The sequence below is a fragment of the Hyalella azteca genome, unplaced genomic scaffold (assembly GCF_000764305.2).
Source record: "Hyalella azteca isolate HAZT.00-mixed unplaced genomic scaffold, Hazt_2.0.2 contig8729, whole genome shotgun sequence".
Taxonomy (NCBI): Eukaryota; Metazoa; Arthropoda; class Malacostraca; order Amphipoda; family Hyalellidae; genus Hyalella; species Hyalella azteca.
Window position 1 is genome coordinate 85462 of NW_025938814.1, and position 23670 is coordinate 109131.

The 23670-nt window shown below is 38.0% G+C and overlaps 1 protein-coding gene across 1 annotated transcript; it reads left to right on the forward strand.

Moving 5' to 3' along the window:
* Window positions 1-10259: 10259 nt before the first annotated feature.
* On the forward strand, window positions 10260-22097 carry LOC108675010 (muskelin). Its single transcript, XM_018163002.2, has 19 exons — window positions 10260-10510; window positions 12046-12115; window positions 12388-12530; window positions 12726-12825; window positions 13141-13239; window positions 13582-13774; window positions 14029-14168; window positions 14464-14574; window positions 14863-14976; window positions 15225-15397; window positions 15810-15949; window positions 16071-16282; window positions 16881-16952; window positions 17504-17737; window positions 18229-18305; window positions 18505-18607; window positions 19390-19529; window positions 20127-20220; window positions 20467-22097. Exons 1-19 carry the CDS (start codon window positions 10425-10427, stop codon window positions 20899-20901), a joined length of 2736 nt encoding a protein of 911 aa, XP_018018491.1. The 5' UTR covers window positions 10260-10424; the 3' UTR covers window positions 20902-22097.
* The last annotated feature ends 1573 nt before the right edge of the window (window positions 22098-23670 follow it).

Sequence of the window (23670 nt, forward strand, 5' to 3'; positions counted from 1 at the left end):
AAATATCAAATTGATTGAACTTATCAAACCTACCAATCGGTATTTCTGAACCGTATGGGACCGAATTTCGGTTGTACTCGTGATACATGCAGATCCCTTAAAAAAGTGAGACTGAACTATCCTATCGAGAAATTTTGATTGATGGTTTTCAAGCTAAGGAGCCACTAGAAAGGAAGTGAGCATTCCTCACTCTCATCCCAATTTATTTTCTTTGTCCCAGGTATTGAAATGTGAGAATTTAGTGGAAATTTTCGTGGCGATGACGCCGAGTGATCGAAGGAAACGTCGCTGTTCGTCAAAGGCGGTCGGCGCCAGCGCAGCGAATTGCCTCGATGCTGCGACCTAACGAGAACTTTTTCCGACGACAAGAAAAGGCCGCAGTTATCCTTTAGGGTGGCCATCTCCGGGGAAAATTCACGACACGGAGGACAGTGCGCTGATAAACCTATTTTCTCAAAGACAATGAGTCTTTTGTAGGTAAAAACGCGATCAACTTTCGACAGTCATACAGAGCACAAAAGATAGAAGCGGAGCCTTTGTCTCATCCTCTGTTCCAGATCACCGCTTCAACATTGAACTTCTTGTTCAGTCAGCCTCCCTGACTCGTTAGCCATAAGCTCGATAACCATGACAAAAATTAAGCGGATCATTTCATTCGGAATGATTGTCATGTTTTGTTTCTTAAATTAAGTTCTGGCAAGTCAGTTATGTTTCAATGATTTTTAGAAACATTTAAGTTTGAAATTATGTTCAAAGCGTTCCGTACTCTTAATTTAGTACACGCTCCATGCAGAAGGAACTTCAAGGTCAAAAGGCTTTCTAAAAATAATTTGAGTATTCTATGATTCGTTTTTATGAACTTAGCATTAATCGAACTTTTTGTGAAGGCTGAAGTGAAGCAAAAAATCGAAAACGACGTCTGAGATGACGACGGGACATCGTCCAGAAAATCAAGCAACAAAAACTTGAATCTTCTTCCGGCATCCAGTGCTCGATTCCATGAATTACGTCATCGACGTTAAACCTAGCGCAGAATTAAAAAAATTTTGCCAAGATTCAATTATTTAACACAACCCCAAAAATCTGCAAATCAAACTTCCATGAGAACCTACTAGCAAAAGCATTATGCAATATTCGACTCTAAAATATGCTTCATGATTATATATCCGACATTAGCAATATGCATCGTTGTATAAATAAATGATTAGTCTTGTTTAAACTGGATTATTTTCCTTTTTTATGGTAGTGAAATTTTAAAAAAATGGAATTTACTTAATTGAACACAGCCTGAGGTTGCAAAAAACTTTGTTTTAGCAATGCATTAATGTTGGCATTCTTCTATATAGTTTAAAGAGAAGGAAGAAATCACTACAAATTCTTCATGGTCTTCAGTTGTGTTGTCGTCCGTTTTGAGATGGCTGGAACGGCTCTCAACACGTACTTGTTGCACATGGATTCATTAAACGATTTCAAGTAGTGTCCTGAAGTATCAGTCAGGTATCGTACTTCAAAAGACAAGTGTAACCATCTATCACTCATGTATGCACTGAACTAACAACAGGCAAGTGTAAGCGTCTAGCAGGCAAGTGTACTGATCTAACAGGCAAGTGAAAACTTCTATCAGTCAAGTGTACTGATCTAACAGGCAAGTGAAAACTTCTATCAGTCAAGTGTACTGATCTAACAGGCAAGTGAAAACTTCTATCAGTCAAGTGTTCTGATCTAACAGGCAAGTGCATGTGTAAACGTCTATCAGTCAAGTGTACTGATCTAACAGGCAAGTGTAAACGTCTATCAGTCAAGTGCACTGATCTAACAGGCAAGTGTAAACGTCTATCAGTCAAGTGCACTGATCTAACAGGCAAGTGTGATAGCTATCAGTCAAGCATGCTGGTTCAGCAGTTAGCTCGTTCCAGCTAAATTCTAAAACTCAAAATTTTCACGAAAAACTGACTGAATAATTGGTGGATAATCGACCAATGTTAATCCTGCAATGTAGTTGATTCCTCTATCGTATGCAGAATTACAGCGAAGTAAAGTGAGCATTTCAGTTACAGTTCACAAACATCTAACGTGAAAAATCTTCAAGTAATGATTCAAGTTTTTTCGTGATTAGCAAGTTCTTATATGGACCTAAATTAAAATTTAACTATTCAGTTCTTGGAACCATCATAATTGTGTTTTTTCTTCTTTCCTATCGCTAACCCTCGAGTCTCCCCTCCCATCATTAACCTTCTTCTTCTCAACCATCACAAACCTCCCTCCCCCCTCCCATCACGAACCCCCCTCCCATCACGAACCCCCTTCCGTACTGCCCCTCTCCCTACAAACCCCCTCCCCCTAACTAGAGCGCCACATCCCCCCAACTAACGCGCGGAGACGCGCTATAAGCCGCGTGACGCCGGCGCGCGGGGAAGGCGCTTATATCGGCGGCGACGAAGGCGTGTGCACTCAGAAAAATCCATGGGTCGTAATGTCCGAAAAGTGACACACTTTTTACCCACAACACGAGCATGGAGCCGACTAAACACTGCTACGCCATTTGCCGTGTCAAACTAGGTCAGGATGAGCCACATGAGGGCAAAAAGAGCGTCGCTATTTGGACATGACCTCACTCATTTCACTGTGTGTGGCGGCAGAGGCTCACGATATCGTTGGTTCGGTCGCCCGTTTGTAGACACAAACTCTGACTTATGAAAGCGGCAGCGATCACGGCTGTCTCCTGCCGCTAATATTATAGTAAATGCCACAAAAATTATCAAAAGCTTCTAGAGTTTGTGTCCTCAGAGATGACTTTAGGAGACGGAACGCGTGAGTCAAACTCTCTGTAAATCATTCATACAGTAACGATGATATTGTGTATGAATTATTATAATCAATGTATAAGCGTGATTGTAAAATATGGCTGTTCGTTGGAGGTTATTTTTGGAGCAAATGACTGGTCACACCCAGTTTTGAATAATTTAAACCTGGTGATCAAGTTCGAAGTCATGAAGATGGTAATTTTCTGATAGGTTTATTGAAGCGATAATGTTATAAAAAATAGTTAGGATCTCTCCCGCCAAAAACGACGTCCAATTGTTATATGCTATAAAGGCTGTCAGAAATATTTTGAGCTCCACTTAATTTATGTCTAATGGCAGTCAATGCAACTCTCAATTATTAAATAAGTGATAATAAGGATCTTTGAAAACATATAAATACTTTCTTTCCCAGGCACGTTAACACTCTGTCATGATATCGTCAATATTTGCATTGACCAAGCCGGTACAAGCATGACTTTTGCGCATCCACTTTCTATCGCATTAGAGCAGAATTGGAACCATATTCATATTATTTGCAGTCTACCAATCTGCCTATATATATACCACGGGCCTACTACCCACAGTCAATATTTAGTACATAAGATACCACCAATATTTAATATTCATCCCATCACTAAAATTTTCTTCGTATGATCGGCCTTCTGCAACCAGCAACTCAAGGCCAAGGTGATCAATATATTATTTATTTTATGATTTTATACTTTTTTATTATATTAATATATGTTTTCAATACAATGGCCAATTAACTTAACATTTTTCAGAGAATAATTCTTGTTATAGAGCGTAACAAAAGGAAGACTCTCTTTTGATGATAATATACAAGATGAACACAATCGAACAAATATTTGTGATATAATTTATATAAATAACTAATTTCTTTGTCAACTAAAATAATAAAATTATTTTGCTATTAGGTAATCACAGGACGTGCGTTTGATATGAACAAACAAGAAAACTTAAAATGATCTGAAAGTTCTCTAAGTAAAGATGTGGAAGCACGACGTAAAGCTGCTGCACGTCGCACGGGCTGAAAGGTTACAGCTGCTGTCTTGCCCATTACAGCTTTACGAGCTCAGCTCCTCGTGTTTACAGTCGCTAACAGCTGTAGCTACCAGCGTTGACAGTCACGATGAAGTACTGTTAACAGCTCAAATTAAATATGGACTAAAATGTAACAAAAAACTGCATTTTTGCATTTATGCCTCGGAAAGTGTCAGGTTTGTTTATAATAATTGTGTAATGGAGGACGAATTATGCAGGAATCGAATCTATTTTCAACTGCTTAAGAACATTTATTTTCCACTCAGATTTTGTCAGTGTGAAATTTCTCTACCATTTTTTCAAAGAAATTTCTTCTAACTAAATTACCTGCGAAATGACTTTTTGTCATCGCTTGGACTCACAAGAACCTGGAAATCAATTTTCAATACGACCAATACCAATTTGTACCTAAAGTTTACAACAGAAACTCTACTGCGAAAAGTGCAATTCGAAATGAAGCCTCAACAAATTTTCAACGCGTGTCTAATTTACGTCCCTGAGAATAGCAGATTTGAAAGCCTAATTATTAGTCCAGAGATAATTATAAGCCGTCTTGAATTTCTCGGGTGTGGAAAGAGCCAGAGCTCTCAGCAGCGTTCCGGTCAAGATTGCATTGTTCTGATTTTGTCATCACCTCACCGCGTCTTGGCGAGCAAAATAAATTCGGTGTTCTTAACCAACTCAATTTGCTCGAAAATCAATGCCCTGATGCATATCGCTGGGTAGTGAGTGTCCAAGCCTCATTAGGACCGACGCACATTGCCGTTACAAAACAACCTTTGTTATAATATGTCTCAAAAATGTTGATCTACGTTTTTACAGGAGGATTTATTGGAAAAAATATCCCCTCATTATTATCTACCATTCATTTTGTGACCTTTTCCTTCATGTTTCAGCGTACTTAAGGTCTTTTACTATTTAAAATTATTTACCGTAGCGACTTTTACTTCATGAAAAGTTAGAACAATTTTCTTGCTCTCAATCGGACATGTTTCTGTGCATATAAGCGAACATGATTTTTTCCAAGGAATAATGTTTGAACAGACTTCACAGAGCATTTCATGAGAGGAGCAGGCAGCACGTTGATTGTCACGCATAAATGTGACTGCTGGGAACTAAAATGGTATGTAAACCTAGAGAGCTGCGCAGTACCGCCGCTAGGGGGCATGCCAAGACGGGGCGAAATATGCCTGCTTTTAGAGCCAAGTTGCGAGACTTCAAGCTTTAAGGAACCGTGGCGTGCTGGCCATCAAACTTGAATTGCAAAATAATTCTTGGATGAAGCGTGCGGTACTTTTTCTTTGCTAAAATTTAGCTCAACATTTCTAGCCGCTGTCAATAAAGATTGAGGAGGCATTTAATATGAAATGAGCACAAATGAACTCTGATATTAGAATTACTTTCTTGTATTTTTCGTCACGCCACACCAATCACCCGAGGAGCTCGTATGAAAGTGATCTGAAGCTCTAAATGTATTTCCAAAGTTCAATTAATTGGCTTTAGTTTAGAGTGTTGGGTTCATAAGAAAATTTGATTTTTTTAATTTCATTGAATTTTTAAGCATACAAAATAGCTCTATTTTTGACCGCGACGGGATTTTTTGTGAGATCACCATGAAGTTTTTAAATACTAAGACACTGAAACGAACGCGATATATGCAGGAGTTTAATTATGTGAATAAAATTTAATTATTTTATTCGGACATATTGCGGTAAATAGTTATTGATAGAAGTATAACTGAATATTTCTCTTGTAAAGATCAATCGAACGTGTTGTCGCCATTATTTCGTATGCGTTAACAAAAATGAATTCTGATGATCGAAAAATTTAAGAGACAAGCTTTTCATCCCTGGTACTAATTTAGGCTCTTTTTTAAAATAAAATTATTTTAAAAACTTGACAGCCTTTTCTGAAGATTTAAATTCACCGGCACCAATCTCTCTCACGAGATTAAGGAGCGCTAATTTTGTCTAAAGATGGCAGCGCGGGCGGCGAGAATTAAAGTTCATCACACGGCAGCGCAGTTAGCGCAGCAGGACAGCGCTCGTTGCTCATGCAAATCATCATTTCTACGTCCCTTTCCTGGCGACCGCCCCAGCGATCAGCCCGACACTGGACCGAGAGACATTAGCGTATATGAGACAACGTATTAATGTCTGCAGACATTAGCGGACTAACGTCTCAAGACGCTCGTCATGCATGCAGAGACATTAGCGTATCTTTGGCATATTTTAATGGGAAATTCTGCTCGTAATAATAATTAGACTTCACTAATAAATTTCACTCATGAAATAATAATTCCACTTCACAGTACAGTTGCCCGCTTAAATCTGCGGGTCGCTACTAAAGCCTCTACTTTCAGAAGCTAAGATCATCATAATGCATGCAACTGGCATGAAACATTCATAAAAAACATTCTTAGGTGGTCTTTCACCAAATTTTTCCTTGTTAATTTAGAAACAAAAACTGAAAGACTGTATAATCCCACCAACTCACGCGCTTTGCTTTAGTTTCGGCAAGAAATCTGCAAACCCAGCAAAATATAGACTATAGCAAAACGAATTCCATTCGACATGTACGGTGAAACAGTTCGATCTAATTTGCTTTTGGAAAATGTATTGAAAATTCGTCGCAGCATGCAAAATAATCCCTATAATAATGCCCAATATGAATAAAAATTCTGACACACGCTGACTTGGCTCCTGCCGCATCCAACTGAAGCCTATTTATTTCGTGAGTAAAACTACGGAACCGGATCAACGCTTTTCGTATCCACTTCCGTTGAATATATTCCTGTATACTGCACTCTTATTCCGTTCTTATCAAATGTACTAGCAAATATCATCACTGAATATTATCAGTCTATATTCCTTTGCTATCATTTGATCAAAAATTTTCAAACCTTTCATGATAATTGCGATTGAATTGAAGTTAACGATCTCGTCACAATTCTATATATCAACTTTGAATGATCCCATGGCAGTCATCTCACGATCTTGCAGCTATTGTCTCCCGGTGTTACTAGTCTAGTGACCGAGGGTAATTTGATAAGTGATATAATATAATTTGAAAATATATGTAATTTTATTACGCACGATGCACAGAAGCGGTCGTTGGTCGGGTACGGTTCGGGGCAGGTGGCGTACCACTTCCCTCCAAGTGTGATTTGGAGGACAATTGACACGGCATCATTAAGGATTAGTCAGGCTCACGACACTTGCCGAGACAGTCAACGATCTCATCGCCGATCATGAATGCCTTTATTTCAAATGGGAGGTATATAGTAGCTCCACTTTATTTTATTCCGTTGAAGGGCAGGCTAAATGTAATTAAAATATAATTATTCACAATAATGTAGTATTTAAAAGTTAAGAACGTGAAGATAAATTTATGTTTCGTGCATTTACTTCCACGCAAAGTCGTACGGAAAAATACATGCACAAGTGTTGACCAGTTTATCAGACGAATCATTATCAACCTAACATTCTAGATAGAAGCTTTTTTTTGGCAATATCAAATTCATGATAATAATGCATTTATTAACGTTTGCCTTAGGATAACGAACCATTAAATCGAGTTTCAACCCTGTTTACGGAAATGTTTCGTGCGAAACACTCGATAAAAAAAAGCCCGCTCAAGCGAGCGTGTGATCATCACATGGAGCCTGCAGCACCAGCCACTAGAGGGCGCTGCGGTGCTGCATGCTCTACAGACACTCGGTCATGCATCAGCACCAAGACAAGCTCAACACGTGCTCATTTGTTTCTTTAATAACCTCCTCTGCTCTCTCTCTATATATATGTATCTATATATGCATGATTATATGATGTATGCATGCGGTTATTAATTATGCATGAGTGCGTGATGTTAAAGTCGATGAACTTATATCGTTGCGAAATATATTCAATGAAGCGCCGGTGATACTTCAATGGGTCAAGTAAATTTCGGATGTTTACGCTTGTGTTTTTACGCTCTTCGTAGACGAAATAAAATATCCGAGATGGAAAAAAGTACCACATACAAGCATAAAAGTTATCAAAACAATACTTAGAAGTTTAAAAAAACAAGGATTTTTACGTGTGAAAATTAAGTCTATGAGGATTCCCGAGAGATAAAAGCATTCCATGAAGAAAAAGCTTTTGTTGAGCATTAACGAATCATTTCGCTACCATTTCAAACGCAACGTAAAATATAAGCTATTGTAATGACACGAATCTTTTTAAAAAACGCTCACAAGATTTTTGTGTTATCGTTTATTATAGAAAATTTGATTTCTTCAGTGGCAAAAAATGACTTTATAGGTCCTAAGTTTCTTTCGTTTTTTCCGATTTTCCACAATAAATGTAGTAATTTAGTATTAATCATGGCAAATACTCGCCTTCTTAGTTGGAAAATGCTCTAATTAATAAGCTCCTTCGAAAATTGTGCTGTCTCGGCAGACTAACTCAACCTTCTAAATATAATTAACTCTCGGTACAAATTTCTCACAATCAAACATCAATGGGAATTTTCAAGAACACAATTTCACCATTGCAAGAAAACTTTTTCATTTAGGTATTTTTTAGCAAATCGTACCTACTATTTCACGCTGCAGCAATAATTATGCTAGAGTCAAATGGTGCGATCTGCATTACAGCATTAGTTTCAAATTGAGTTATTTGAGTGCAATTTGAGTGCATTCAAATTATGTTCATTGCACGAACAGTGCATTCCGTTAAAAATCGGCATTTTATGTAAGAACTTTAAGTACAACTATTCAACAGGATACATCCCTGCAGTGTATATCATATATTGTATAGTTTAATGTATATTATACATTACAACGCTAAACCTCTTTCTCATAAGACTTATAACAACTAGCCGTTATGACTAATACAAATTATCCTCTTTTTGAAATAATTATGACCTTCGCGAAGAGAGCTGATAATTTTTTCTATCAGATTTTAATATACCGACATGTCCTCAGTATGCAATTAATCTGATAGATTCACCAATAAGCTGCGTTGAAAGTATAAGTAAAGAACTTCCGAGATGTTCATACATAATAAATAATTATTTCTGATAATATCTGTAGAAACAAGCACCACAATTTGATGCAAATTTGAGGGAAGGTCACGAAAAGCCTCCTCCATTTGCTGAAGAAGCATACAGGTCTAGACGGGTGACATTAATAAAACACGGTCCTGTGGTTACAGTTCAGAGAACCAAGCTTGAAGTAGAGAGTACCGGTTAAACCCCACCCAGCTCTGTGCGCCAGTTTCTTGTCAGAATCGGCGAGGAGACCGGGCGGTTAAACATAGCAAAATAGTAGCTGTGAGCCGTGTGTTCGAGACCCGCAACAAGCGCAAGTGAATGTTATGCGATGTTAAGAATAGTCGACAGTCCTACCGCTTAATGAACCATGAAATCGCTATTTAGAGCTCGAAAAAGACAGATGCCAAAAACGAAAAAAAAATAGATTTCGGATTAGCTTAGGTTAACCGAAAAGTTGAGAATATTAGAACTGTGAAAATTTTCTGGTCAGAAAACTGTGAAAATTTCGGTCAAAGTCAGCAAGGTAACAAGTAGTTAAGAATTGGCGAAAGGTTGATGCAGATAGATTAAAAAAGGCACCACTTTAATATTATCAGTGGATGATTGTGAGTCCCTTCTGTCGAGGAGTCTTGTTGTGAGGAGCCGAGCAGGCCCATGGCCTGCTCGGCAACAGGCCATGGGCCTATTTCTTCAGGGCCGACACTTCAATTCAAGTCTATTCTAAACATTGGGCACATAAGGACAATTAAAAAAAATTCCATCAAGAAATTTAGATCCAATCAAATTTAGCACGTTCATGAAATGATTATATGAGACATTTGTAAACCTTTACCCTCAAGTTCGTGTCATTTTGTATCACAGAAAATTTTCAAAATTTATGGTACATAGAATCGTCGAAAAACTTACAAGAACCTTAATTGAAAAACAAATTGGATTAATATTCAGCATGGTGTGCATCATTTTTTTCACCTGTTCATAGGCATAATTCATTATGGATTTGGATCATGTTTGTCTGCATTAATATTATATTTATTATGTTTATTTCCAGACGACCATCCAATCTTCAGGGTTTTCGTATATGCGGATAGAGAGCCTTGTTTTGCTTGATCCGGTAACACAATTTCGCTGATTCGCTCTTCCTCTGAGGAGTTGGAAAACGGACTTCGTCGAAGACGGACGTACGTGAGTAGCTCTCTTTAAACTAATCAATCTTGTATCTGATTCGATAGTTTGTAGGTTACTTTCACTTAACTTGGGAATAGGAAGATGGGGAAGGGGAAACGTAGAAAAAAAAGTAATAGCCATTCATCTGGATCGACTGATGACGATGTAGACTCAGACATGTCTCAGAGAGGGACTTCTGGAACAGCCAAATCCCCCTGCAGACGTGGAGCTACATGGATGCGTCTCCAAAGCTCCAATAAGCATCAAACAAACAAACAAACAATCTTCCTCTGAGTGAAATCTGGTGCATTTATGCAAATAACATGTTAATTAACAAAAAATTTCCCAATTTCTACATCAATGGAGCTTCTACATTCTCATTCTACTGTTAAATTGGCATATACCATTCAAAAGTATTCCAGCTTCTCCTCAAAATTTGCCCCTGAGTAAGTAGGAATGGCTTCGCTTTTTCTCAACTCATTTGTAGTTTTTTAGCCCAATTAGTATGTAATAGGACCAACTGCACCAAATTGTGTTGGCTAATAAAATTTGGCAATTTAAGTTCTTATTGTACTAGTATTGTACTCATTCTTCTTGATCCACATCCATTCTGTAATTTCAGGCATAATTTTCTTATTTTCAGGAAGTTGTGGAGAAAAAGAATTGTTTCATATGGGTGATTTAAAAAATCTTTGATAATTATATACCTTTTTCTTAATTTACATAAGAAAAATTAAACAGGGGCCATAGAAATACATTAAATTATCCTCAACCATAAGCATTTTTATTGGATTCATAGGTGGCTTCTGCCTGACATTCCAATTTGCATTTTGGTTATGGATACCCATGATAATAATGCTAAAATTAAAAACTTCCAGAAAACACCTATGAATGAGATAAAAACAGACATGCATACCATTTATTTCACATGGTCCTATAGTATTTGACATTCTTCAGTAAAAATTTAGAAAAATGGCTTATTCAGTACAGTATGCCTTTAATTATCTTTCAATAATATATGATTTTTCTTGATACGGAAATTTGGTGAATAAGAAATCTAGAACTTTATTTTAGAAGAAATTTTCTCCAAAGTCATATGGCAACACTGAACACCTACACCGTCTGTTTACATTTCGTATGTATAATAGCCGCAGTTTACGATTACCGTCCGTTCCGTATCCGACAAGGCGGACAAGCGGAAGAGTCAGAAGTAACCCAGACATGTCTTACATTTTATTATTGTCAGTTCGACTCGCGTAGTCAATATACTCGAGTATATTGTCGACTAAAATAGTAGAACTATTTTAGCTTTCTAAAGTACGGTGCATGGCACATTTTTTTACCAGCATAGTACGGCGCACCGCGCAGGTCGTCAAAATGACAAAATAAATTCCCGCGCACCTGGCACATCTTCCTGACCATGGCATCACACATATAATATACAGTTAAAGCTCTAATCTCATATTCTAAACAAATTAAATCTTCCCACATTGTAAACAAATTAAACATTAGTAGCTTTATTATTGCCTTTGTTTTATCATTACCTAGTCTGCTCAAGTTGCAAGTTCACCAAGTATAAAAAAAGAAAAAAAATTTTTTTTTTGCTCATAAATTCTTGATAAAAAATTCTTGAATGAAATATTATTGGTTATAACTTATAATTCCTGAGCAAAATTAGCAATTCACTAGGATATTATTGATATAAACTCAGCGTTAATAAAAGTGTTCATGACGCAAACAATGTAATTTATGTACGGTATTCAAGAGCTAATAACTTTGTTCGTTATGACTGCAAAATTTATAGATTTTCTTGCTACAAGAATTCAGGTGATGCTTGAAAAGAAGATTTGTTTATCAGTAATCACTCAACTGCTGTAATTTCTTCTCTCAAAAGTCTTGAGCAAAATATTTTTGTATGAATTTACTCCTAGTTTGATTTTTGTTTAGAACCCTCCTTTTTATACATTTTTTTGTTTTCCAGAAATATCTTGGTGGACAATCCCCAGGATCAGACTTCACGATGGTCTTCAGACTCCCATGTTCCGCCACAGGTGCTGAACCCTTACTTCCAACTATGAATAAATGAATTAACTGTGTGATGAATTTCAATGTCTAGAAAACAAAATGACTAGAAATTTATGATGTATAAAATTGCTATGAATACAAACATTGAATTTTGATATTATTTTATTAGTTTTTATTTCTCTGTCTAAATATTGATTTAAGTGAATTTTGTCACTTGCACAATTTTTTGCATCAAAAATTTCTCATTAAAAAGTTGTAATTTTCTCCAAAAAATTTATTAAAATTTAAAAACTTTCAGTTTCTTGTAATGAAGCTGGAGAGCCCTGCAATTGTGACAAGCATTACATTTGGTAAATATGAGAAGAGCCATGTTTGCAATGTGAAAAAGCTTCAAGTATGGGGAGGCCTCACTGAAGATCACATGATGCTTCTCTTTGATGGGCAAGTATTATTAATAACTCCCTTGTTAATGATTTGTGCTTAATATAAATCATTTTTTGGATAAATTTAATATCTATATCATTTTCAGTATATTAGTTACATTTAATGTCAATGAATGTGTCCCTATATATTATGTTCTGAATGTACATATCATGCTTTCCTTAAAAAATTATTTCTAAATCTTTCATCACTCAGTGGCCTGAAGAATGACCCACACCCTGAGACTTTTAGCTTGAAGCACACCGTTGCTGATATGCCCTTCCCAGTTCGTTACATCAAACTCCTACCCCTGCAGGTGAGGTAGTACATGTTATGAAGAATATTGTTGGAAAATTTTGTTGATACTAGAAATTTTTTATTGTCATGTATACAAGCAGTTCTATTAAATATATTTAGGTATTAACAATTTGAGTCTTCAATGTATATTCTCATAAAAAAATAAAGGTTTGTTGAAGCATTCTTCTGAAAAGCGTAGCTGAGCATAGTCCTTAACAATAAAAAATAATTTTTCTTCAACCGTAAACAAAAATCATATCCATTTGTAGTTCTCATTGCAGATGCAATTTGCATTAAATAAATGACCAATACCGTATTTACTACACCTTTTCAGGCCTGGGGATCAACATTCAACTTCAGTATTTGGCACGTGGCTCTCTCAGGCTGTCCAGACCCTGCTTTGGTTCGGCGCTGCATCCACACGTACACGCTTGTGAGCTCAGTTGCCCAGATTTAACTTGCTGCAGTGTTGTCACTCAATAATGAGTGTTTCAATTGCCATTTTGAGTTAAGTTTATCGAAATTGACATCAAATGTAAAATTCAATGCTTCAAACAGATCTCCTAGTCTAATACTGAAACTTAGTCTAATCTTAGTCTAATACTCATGAATGTTTTCATTCAAAATAAATTCACTATTTATTTACTTTCTTTCCTGTCCAAGAGATGCATGCTACTTATTTTAGGCATCATTGCTGCATTGCCAGTGTGTAGTTTGTCTTCCACTAGCATTTAATGAATCACGGTGTTATCAAACTCAATTCTGTTATTGGCAGCACTGCGAGCGTGAAGCCCTGAGAGTGTGCTTGAAACACCTCCGTCACAACCGTTACATAGAAGCCTTCACTGCTCTGTCGAGAGAAGCCAACACCCGCCTAGAGCACCCTGTGCTGACGCGACTGTACCAGGCGTGTACAGAGCATGACGGCACTGAGCTTGTTGAGAACCTTATCTCTAGAGCCCTTCAAAGTAAGTATTACTCTAATTATACAATCATTATTACTACCAGCTAACTTTTTCTTACTCTTCATTAGGCTCTCTACATTCAGAATGAATTTATCAGCTCAGAATCAAAATTTACTTTGAAGTAATTTTGCTTTGTAGGATTGTCATTTCAGCAATTAATTTGCTTTCCAAATTTATGTTACTGAACTGCATATGGTAGCAAAATATATACTCTGTGAAAGAGTGGGAATAATATGGGTGACTAAAACATTCCGCAGGCGGTCTTTTTAATGAATATTTGAGTGGCCAGCCGCTGGCACCTGTGTGGCGCCAGCTCATACCGCCGCCTGGAGCTGCTCCAAACACCTCGCCCGGCATGAGGGGCGGCCACCAGCTCTGCTGTGATACCCAGACTCAGGTGAGGGGCGGCCACTCGCCGGTAGTTGTTTTTCTGATTGGTTTTGTTGGTTTCTCATTTATGGAAAAAAAGGCGCTATTCTGCTCTTCATGTCCGTCCGTCTGTCTGTCTGTCCGTCCGTGACTTCACGTTTTCGTAGACGAGAAAATGCGCTCTCTGTCACTCACTGCAATGAGTACTGAGTTATATTTTTTTAGATTGACTCCTTAAATTGTGACTGGTAACTTCAATCGCAACTTCTCATTTTATAATTTGGTTGTATTCATAGAATAACAAGGTTGTGGTTGTGTTGCAGAGCATTTATCTCTTCGGCGGTTGGGATGGCCAGGAAGACCTCAGCGACTTATGGTGCTATAATATCCCTGCCAACGAGTGGTCCTGCATTTCTCCCGACACTCGGATCCAGGTATTCCAACCCCATTTTTAACTTTTTTTCAAATAATTTTAGTCGTCAGGTACTTTGGTAATCTATTTGTCTTTTGCAACTAAACATTTGCCTGAGCTGGCACTCGTGAATCTGATATCAAGGCAGCTAATTACATCCGGATCTTGTGTTTCGTAAAATCAACATATTAAATGTCAAAAATGAAAGTCCAGTCTGCATTTTTGGTACTTTCGACCTTTTTGTGACTTGTTTCACGTAGAAAAATAATAAAGTGCTTGATTTTCAAATAACCAAACGATTGTACCTCAGGGTGGTCCGAGCCCCCGTTCTTGCCACAAGCTCTGCCTGGACTCAGAGCGTCGTCAGCTCTTCACGCTCGGCCGCTACGTTGACAGCAAAATGCGCACCGCTGACAACCTCAAGGTAAATTTTTCTCTTATTTACCGGCTCAAGTATTCACTTATCTGTCTACATGATCGGCATTGTTGGTAATAACATGCAGACCTCATTAATATGTTAACAGATATTTACTCTCATGAATGTTGCATGGCACTTCCATCAGTCGCAGTGAGAAATTTATGTCTATTAATCTATTTCATTTTCTAGTTGAACTTGGTGTGCACGTAAGAAAATATGGCAGTTTAATTTTTAACAATTTCACTGGTGGGCAGAGCGATTTTTATCTTTACGAGCTGGACAGCGGCCGATGGACCCTAATAACTGAAGATACCGCCGAAGTGGGTGGCCCTCGCCTCGTGTTTGACCACCAGATGGTCATGGACGCCGAGAAAAGAGTTATTTATGTTTTTGGTGGCCGAGTGTTGACGCAGTCGCGTTGGGAAGGGTGAGTTGATCAACTATTTTATTCTATTTTATAAGATATATCTGTAGATAGCTACACTCATTTCTGTTTTCTGAATTGTATGTAATTTGTTAAAGTAGCCCATATAGTTTCACTCGTTTTCAAGTGTTATGTATTCTCGTGCTATGGAAACGTTTTGTTACACGCTAATACCAATTCAATTCAATTCTTCTTTCAATTTCTTTTATATCTTAGTTTCAAGTTTATGCTGCTAGAAATTCTTTGTTTGTTCTTAACATGCAAATATTTTATCAACGGTGTTGGGACTACATTGGTACAATTGTGCCTACATTAGGTACGATTATAAGGATACATTTTTCAGTGTGGCGAATTTTAAAAATACGAGCCGTTGTCGAGTCATTAATGCATGCCTGCTTTGAACGTGTTCGCTCAGCGTGAGCCTGGAGAACGAGCGCTCGGTGAGCAGCAACGGCGGCTTCTCCCCCGCCGAGCTGCAGTTCTCAGGCCTCTACCGCTACGACGTCGCGACCAACACATGGACCTGCCTCAGGGAGGACGACCCTGCCCCTGCCCGTAAACCACGCTTAAATCAATATATTTTTATGAATAATCGCAAAGTGTTGTCAACTGTCTTTTATCATGCTCCCTCAATGAACATTTGCGATCAATTTTAAAACAATTCTTTCCATGTTAGGTTCAAGTACTGGTACTTTTACCGGCCGCGTGTCTGACATCAGCCGAGATGCTCCCGCATCGCCGTCAGTGTCAGCGGCTGTCGCTGCCTCGTCGTCGTCGCGGTCTCTCAACTCGTCTAATATTTCGTCGCCTTCAACGTCTTCGTCGTCATCGTCGTCAGGCAGCTCGTCGCTCAGGTCCCGCGTCGGACATTCAATGCTTTTTCACCCTGTAAGCCAGCTTCTCTTTTTACATCACTTCTCTTTAACTTCACTTCTTGTAGTTTGTTTGTCTGTCTGCTACAAATCTTATAATCGATATTTAAAACACTTCTACCTCTCCAAACGATCTGACATTTTGCACACTTGCGTAAAGTAGGAGACAATGCTTGAATCAATTGAGAGAATAAATAATTTTGAAAATATAATTTTTTTTAATATTTAAAAAATTTAAAATTGGATTTTTTTATCTTTGAAAATAGAATTAGAAATTCATTGTACATGTGTAACATCTAAGACATTAGATTCTTTAGATGGGTTGTCTTCAATAAGTAATTTTCGAACGCATATTATTACTTCAGTAATCGTGAAAACTTACTTTACGTCGGACAATCAATACTTCTTCATTCTTTAGGGCAACTTTTCTTATGACTCTATTACTCAGGACTGGGATTTAGTACGTTGTTTATATTGACTTGCAATATTATTGCAAAAGCTAGCCCCAAGTAGAGCGCCTTACATGTTGCGGTGATTGTGTCTCACTACAATTCAGGTGAATATTTTTTTGATTAGAAAGCATTGCTTGTGGTGACATATATTCTTACGTGCAGATCACTCGACAACTCTTCATATTGGCGGGCCAACGAAACAAGGAATACCTCACTGACTTCTTCACATATCAGGTGAGGCTTTTGCTTCTTGAGCCTAAACAGTTCCTCACATTTGTAGCAGAATTTTAAGCTAAAAAATTAATTGTTTATTATTATTATTATTATTATTATTTTGCATTATCATCTTACTATGTTTTTAATCCACTTGTGATCTAAATTTAGTTTTAACTTATTCTAAATCATTTTTCATTTACGTTGATATTTTCAAGTGATATTTTCATTCTATTTAGAAAATATTACAGATCACGTGCATCAACGTATAACTACTTGACCGTGCCTGAGCTTTAAACGAATGCGATCACATCCACAAATGTACAATTGTACTTGCCCGTGTCTCAGGTGGACACGGATGTAATCACGTGCATCAACGTATTATTTACTTGCCCGTGCCTCAGGTGGACACGGATGTCATCACGTGCATCACCGTATTATTTACTTGCCCGTGTCTCAGGTGGACACGGATGTCATCACGTGCATCACCGTATTATTTACTTGCCCGTGTCTCAGGTGGACACGGATGTCATCACGTGCATCACCGTATTATTTACTTGCTCGTGTCTCAGGTGGACACGGATGTCATCACGTGCATCAACGAGAAGAACTCCCCCCGAGGATGCGCCTCTATCAGCGCAGTGCGGCCCCCAGGCGTCGCGTCCTCAGCCCAGGGCCTGAACATCCTGGAGGGAGGGGCTCTTCTAGGGGCCTCCTTCCCGCCCCGTCACAGCGACGTCCCCCCTGCAGGCTTCACTCAGAAAGCTACCATTGATCCCGTACTTGAGGAAATTCATGTTCTGTCCGTGAGTGCAGGGTAGCAGTTTTTGTTGTAACCCGCGTCGCTTTTAGTGTACTTTTTAGGCGGGTTTGTATTTATATTTGTGTTGTTATTATGATGCTTTATTGTTATGCCCTTTTATGTATTGAAAACTTGTACATTAATAGAGATGGGGAGATGTGTTAAGTAATTATAGAGATGGGGATGTGTTAAGTAATTATAACTATATTAATAGAGATGGGGAGATGTGTTAAGTTACGTAATTGTTTATAAAGATTGATTCTGGGCTAATAGGTGAAATCGTCAGGTTATGTTTAGCGTGCGATAAAAACTAGAAATGCTGTTGAATATTTTCGAGTGTGTAAGAAGGCTTTTACAGCAAAGAATGATATGAAGGTTACTTTAACTTGCTATTTTACTATAAATCAACAATATTTGCCTTGCTACCAACGCATCCACTACAACGGCTGGATATGTTAGCATTTATATCCACCTTCATCTCGAGATTTCTTTCAGGGGCTCAGCAAGGAGAAAGACAAGCAAGATACGGTGTGCAATTCTTTTTGGGTGTACAGCATTCCTCATAACAAATGGTAAGGTCTTTCAAGAAGTAAATTTTTTATAATTTGTTGCCATTAGTCTAGCTAATATCAAGCTTCACTCGTTCAATTTATCGATTGTTATTTCCAACCATTTTAATTAATCATTATTGCTAAATCATTTCCCGTTTGTATACTTGTGCATGAATATGGTCGATGACAACCACAGCTAACAAATTTTATTTTCCGTCAGGTCCTGCATTTACCACAACGAACTTTCCGGCGACGGCCCAGATAACCGAGACGAACCTTGCCCTCGCTTTGCCCACCAGCTCGTGTACGACCACGTCAACAAGGTGAGTCAGGGAGAATATCTGCGAGCTGAAAGTGAGTCAGGAAGAGTATGTGCTAGCCAAAAGTGAGTCAGAGGGAGTAGCACTAGCTGCAGGCTAAAAGTGAGTCTAGGAGAATAGCTGGAAGCTGAAAGTGAGTCAGGGAGAGTAGCTGCTAGCCAAAAGTGAGTCTGAGAGAATAGCTGGAAGCTGAAAATGAGTCAGGGAGAGTAGCTGCTAGCTAAAAGTGAGTCAGAGAGAGTAGGTGCTAGCAAAAAGTGAGTCTGAGAGAGAATAGCTGGAAGCTGAAAGTGAGTCAGAGAGAGTAGCTGCCGGGTAAAAGTGAGTCAGGGAGAGTAGCTGCAGGCTAAAAGTGGAGCAAGAAGAGTAGCTGCGAGCTAAAAGTGAGTCGCGTAAAGTAGCTACAAGTTGAAAGTGAGTCAGGGAGTGTAGCTACAAGCTGAAAGTGAGTCAGGGAGAGTAGCTACAAGTTGAAAGTGAGTCAGGGAGTGTAGCTACAAGCTGAAAGTGAGTCAGGGAGAATACGTTATCAGGTTGGACGTAAATGAAGTATTACATGGGTTCAATGTGCCAGGGAAGAATAACTAAAAATTAGATACGAATGTGAAGAAAACAGCCGAAAATTTAATGTGTCAGAGAAGCATAGCTGCAAGATGAAGCGAATCAGGGCTGCATAGCTGCGAGTGACAATACTCTTGCCTGTGTCAAACCTTTAATCTTCCCGTGATACTTTTGTTGCGAAAGATACAAGTATATTTTGTTGTAGCACCTTTTTATTCGTGCAGATACATTACATGTTCGGCGGCAACCCAGGCCGACATCAGCAACCCAAGATGCGCCTCGATGACTTCTGGTCCCTGCAGCTCAGTCGACCAAGTCCAGAGAAGCTGTTGCAAGAAATCGTCTTCATAATCAGGAAAAGCTGGCAAGTATCAACTGGTTTGAACCGAGTTTATATAAAATCTCTATCAATAAGGAGTTCAAGTTCTTCTTTTTTATCGTTTTTAACTTTTCACATAACTCTTTTTAAAATCTGTTGTGGATACTGGATATCGACAACTATTGTTTCGTATCAATACGTTTGGCATAATTTTTGGGTCTGTCCCTCATTAATTTAAATCATTTTCTACATGCCCAACATTTAATTTTAATTCCATAATTATAGATACACTCGGTAGTCAGTACCGCATTTTCTTTAGATATCTCTGTCGTATACGTGTATCTGTATTTAATTAAGAATTTAAAATCAAAGAAAACCCAAATTAAATTATTAAATCAAACCATTTCTTCATCAAAAACGTTTTCGGTGCAAATATGGTGAATCTACTAGATGTTTTCTTTCTTTTTTAATTCATGGTTATAGTGTGATTTAATACTAATAATAATAGTGCTAATGAAGTGCGTATATATGTATTTGAAATGGCTGGCGGTGATTAGCGTAGTTATATTTGGTAACACATACCTGCAATGTATATATTATATATAATATATATATAGGTATTATATTTATATATCTACGCAGGTACGAAGAGCTCGCAGTTCGTGACTCGTCCGAAGCACTGCGCTACCTTCAGACGGAGCTGCATGAAGCTGTCGACCACAACAACCCTGAACAAGTGAGAGTAGAATTTTATTCCTGTAATTTGAGTAGAAATTAAGTAGCTGACCATAGCGTCGCCTCGACTAATTAGCAAGACTTGAGTTCATCTTGAAATTCAATCAAATTTCTGACATCATCAGCCTTTATTTTGCAAGTCCAAAAACCAAAATTTAAATAATGGGAATAATTTTCTTATTTAATTATTCAGCGAATCATGAATGTAAAAAGTATAATGCACAATGATTAATTGCCTCTTTCGCAGGTGACTGAACTGCAGCGCTTGGCTTGCACGCTCTTCCAGCCACCAGATCCTGAAATTTGTCAGCCGCCGCCTCTAACATCTCTTCCCCAACCTCCTCCCCAGAACCTCCCCCTCTTCTCTGATCTTCTTTCCCCTCAACTTCCTCCCAATCTCGATCTCCTCAATAGCGATGCCAGGGCTTCTGCATCCTCGTCTCCACTACTCATGGACATGAGTGGGAGTAATTCGCTAACGATGCAGGATAATTCATTAATGTTACCCGAAAATTCCTTAACTCTGCCGGAAATTTCGATGCCTGGTTCTCCCTCGTCCACGGAGCAGCTGATCGCCTGGCGTCACCGCCACCGCTCGGAACTCTTTAATGTTCTCACTAAATATTTTCCTGAAAACATGACGCAGCCAAAGACGAATCTGGTCGACCTCGTCACTTTATAACAGTCACTGACCGGTCGAAACTTCGAGTGCTGCCCTAACACCGCACCTTCTATCGCGCCCGGGTATAAAATTAGAAAATTTCTCCAATTGATGGTCATTCTAGTTTATTGGCGACTTTTCTCCGAATAATTTGAAACTATTATGGAAAAATTTATTTTACTTCTTTAATTTGTAAATTTCTTGCTCTGATATTATTATTCGTGTTATGTACATCTTCCAACCTGTTGTTTATTCCGAGCTACTTCATTGCACTCAAAATGTCAATGAATTTTATGCCGACATCCCATCACAGTTACATTGTCCGTCTACAGACCGTTTTTTCTCGATACCATCACCAGATTTAAGAACTCATTCCCCGCATGAGACTCCGCATCACATGGTTTTTAAGAACGTTTCTGAACCCTTGCCGGTATATTACAACCCTCCCATACGAATATCATCCCTCAGTTCATTTTCTCTTGAATCTTCTATGTCGGCACTCCGTTATTTTGCGGAAATTTTTCTAATTCAGGAATAATTTCATTTGCGCTCTCAAGTATACCAGATACGTCGCACGCGCAAAGCTTGCGGCGTGCCAGAATGTAAGAATAATTATTCTTTTGGACCAGAATTTAATATACTCTAATGCACGCGTCAGAATCGAGCGAACTCACTGATCCAATTCATAACAATGACCATATTAAGCGAGTTGTGTTCAAATGTTGGCGGCAGTACGATAACTTAATTCAAAATGTTACTTGGATAACTCAAGACAAAATTACGCTATCTCGGCCGCAAAATTTATTATCGATGTAAAACAATTGATCGTAATTTTTCACGCAAAATATATCATCTTCATTTTTTATTCACTAAAATTTACCGAGGCCATGTACTGATTCTTACTTGATTTGGAAAATAATTTCTGGCGCCGGTATTTAAAAGTTATAATTAAAACTTGGCGCTCTGAATATTTCGTGAGTGTCCTACTCAGTGATTTTTTATTTTGTTGAATTGAACATAAGTATTTTAAGACATCATTTTTATATTGTATAATTTGGCTGGTGCTTTAATCCCTCGTATGGCAGCTCGGTCTCTGAATGCTATTTCTACGTTTCTATTGGAAGCGACAGTTGATGTAAAGGTACACTTTATTTCTGCACAAAATTTTGCTTTGTTCTGAAATATTTTTTTAGCGCATTTTCTCATTTATGGAAAAAAGGCGCTATTTTGCTCGTCATGTCCGTCCGTCTGTCCGTGACCACGTTTTCGTCGACGAGAAAATGCGCTCTCTGTCACTCACTGCAGTGAGTACTGAGTTATATTTTTTTATATTTTGAGGTTCACTTGACTTAATTCAGCTTTATCTCTTATGAAATTCGCTGCTTTCCCTCGGTATTGGAATTTGTTATGAAATATTGTTCAATTTCCAGGATGCTAATCTCGCTCCCTAATCAAAACTGTTAGTTACTCTTGCTGTCCGATTTTATTGTTTACAAAATTTGATTCTAATATTTGACGCTTCAAATCAGAATAGACACACATAATCTGTAGAGCAAAGCCGATTCTTGTTTGTACATCCGATGTATTACTTACCTTATGTTCTTTAAGTAAACGTTATGGCGGCACTTCAGGCTTTACTTAATCCTCTACTCGGCAAATTTTTAAATGCAATCATTTTTTCTCAAATTTATAAATTGTAGTAGTATGTGAAGTATCCGCATTTTCCTGGTACAACAAACATATTCCTTGTAATACCCGTTTTCCGAACGTTCCTGAACATGCCGATGCAAAATACTAGGCAAACGAAGATTCATCTCCGTCGGTCATGGTGCCACACGCTCTTTGCGGTTGCTTCGATGGCCGTCATCTGCGGTGTGAGAATATCTATTAAAACCTGCATTGCGTTCCCATTAAGAAGAAACGCGCGGTGTTTCCGTCTATGATGGCCAGCGATCATTACGACTCTCCTCTCTAAATTGGCATCCGTTCTTCTCTGTCGGGAAAAAGTAGGAAGTGAGCAAGCACTTAGGTGCCCATAGCGTATTTTCCTGTTGCTGTGCTAGAGTATTGCTGTTGCTGTTCTGAAAGATACGCAAGTTTCATTTGGGAATTTGTGTACGAATTTTTCCGTCTGCTACAGTTATTGTTTAGTTGTGTAAAAGGAAAAATAAGCGTGGTCATCTGCGTAAACTGGGATGAGTAAATCAACGAAGTCAATTGATTACAATTTTTGCTATTCTATTGATAAATCGGAAATGTATTCGTAAATGCGTAATTATTAGAATATTTATTGAAAATTTAATGCTTCTGAGATCTCTATCGCTCTACTTTATTCATTAAATTGTTTGGTCCCCATGTTTGTGATCAGTTTAATCCTTTATGCGATACCTATTCCATGCTAATTCTAGATGAAAATTTACTACTGTGAAAATCCCTCAGCTCGATTCAGTTCCATTTTACAACACTTCTCTTTAACTTCATTTCTTGTTTTTCTGTCTGTATGTCTGTCTGTCTGCTACAAATCTTATAATCGAAAATTAGCACACTTCTACTTATCCTATCGATCTGAAATTTTGCACACTTGCGTAAAGTTGGAGGCAATGCAAGAATCAAATGACAAAATAAATGATTTAAAAATTTTAAATTATTATTTTTTCAATATTCCAAAAATTGAAAAAATAATTTTGTCTGCTACAAATCTTATAACTGATATTTGACACACTTTTACCTGTCCAATTAATCTGAAATTTTGCACACTTGTGTGAAGTCGGAGGCAATGCATGAATCAAT

Excerpts from the sequence above, each read along its gene's own strand:
- LOC108675010 (XM_018163002.2), top strand. The coding sequence starts at position 10,425 with ATGGAGCTTCTACATTCTCATTCTACTGTTAAATTGGCATATACCATT. Across the intron at positions 14,977-15,224 it reads GCACCGCTGACAACCTCAAG|AGCGATTTTTATCTTTACGA; the intron begins GTAAATTTTTCT and ends ACTGGTGGGCAG. Across the intron at positions 16,283-16,880 it reads ATTCAATGCTTTTTCACCCT|ATCACTCGACAACTCTTCAT; the intron begins GTAAGCCAGCTT and ends TCTTACGTGCAG.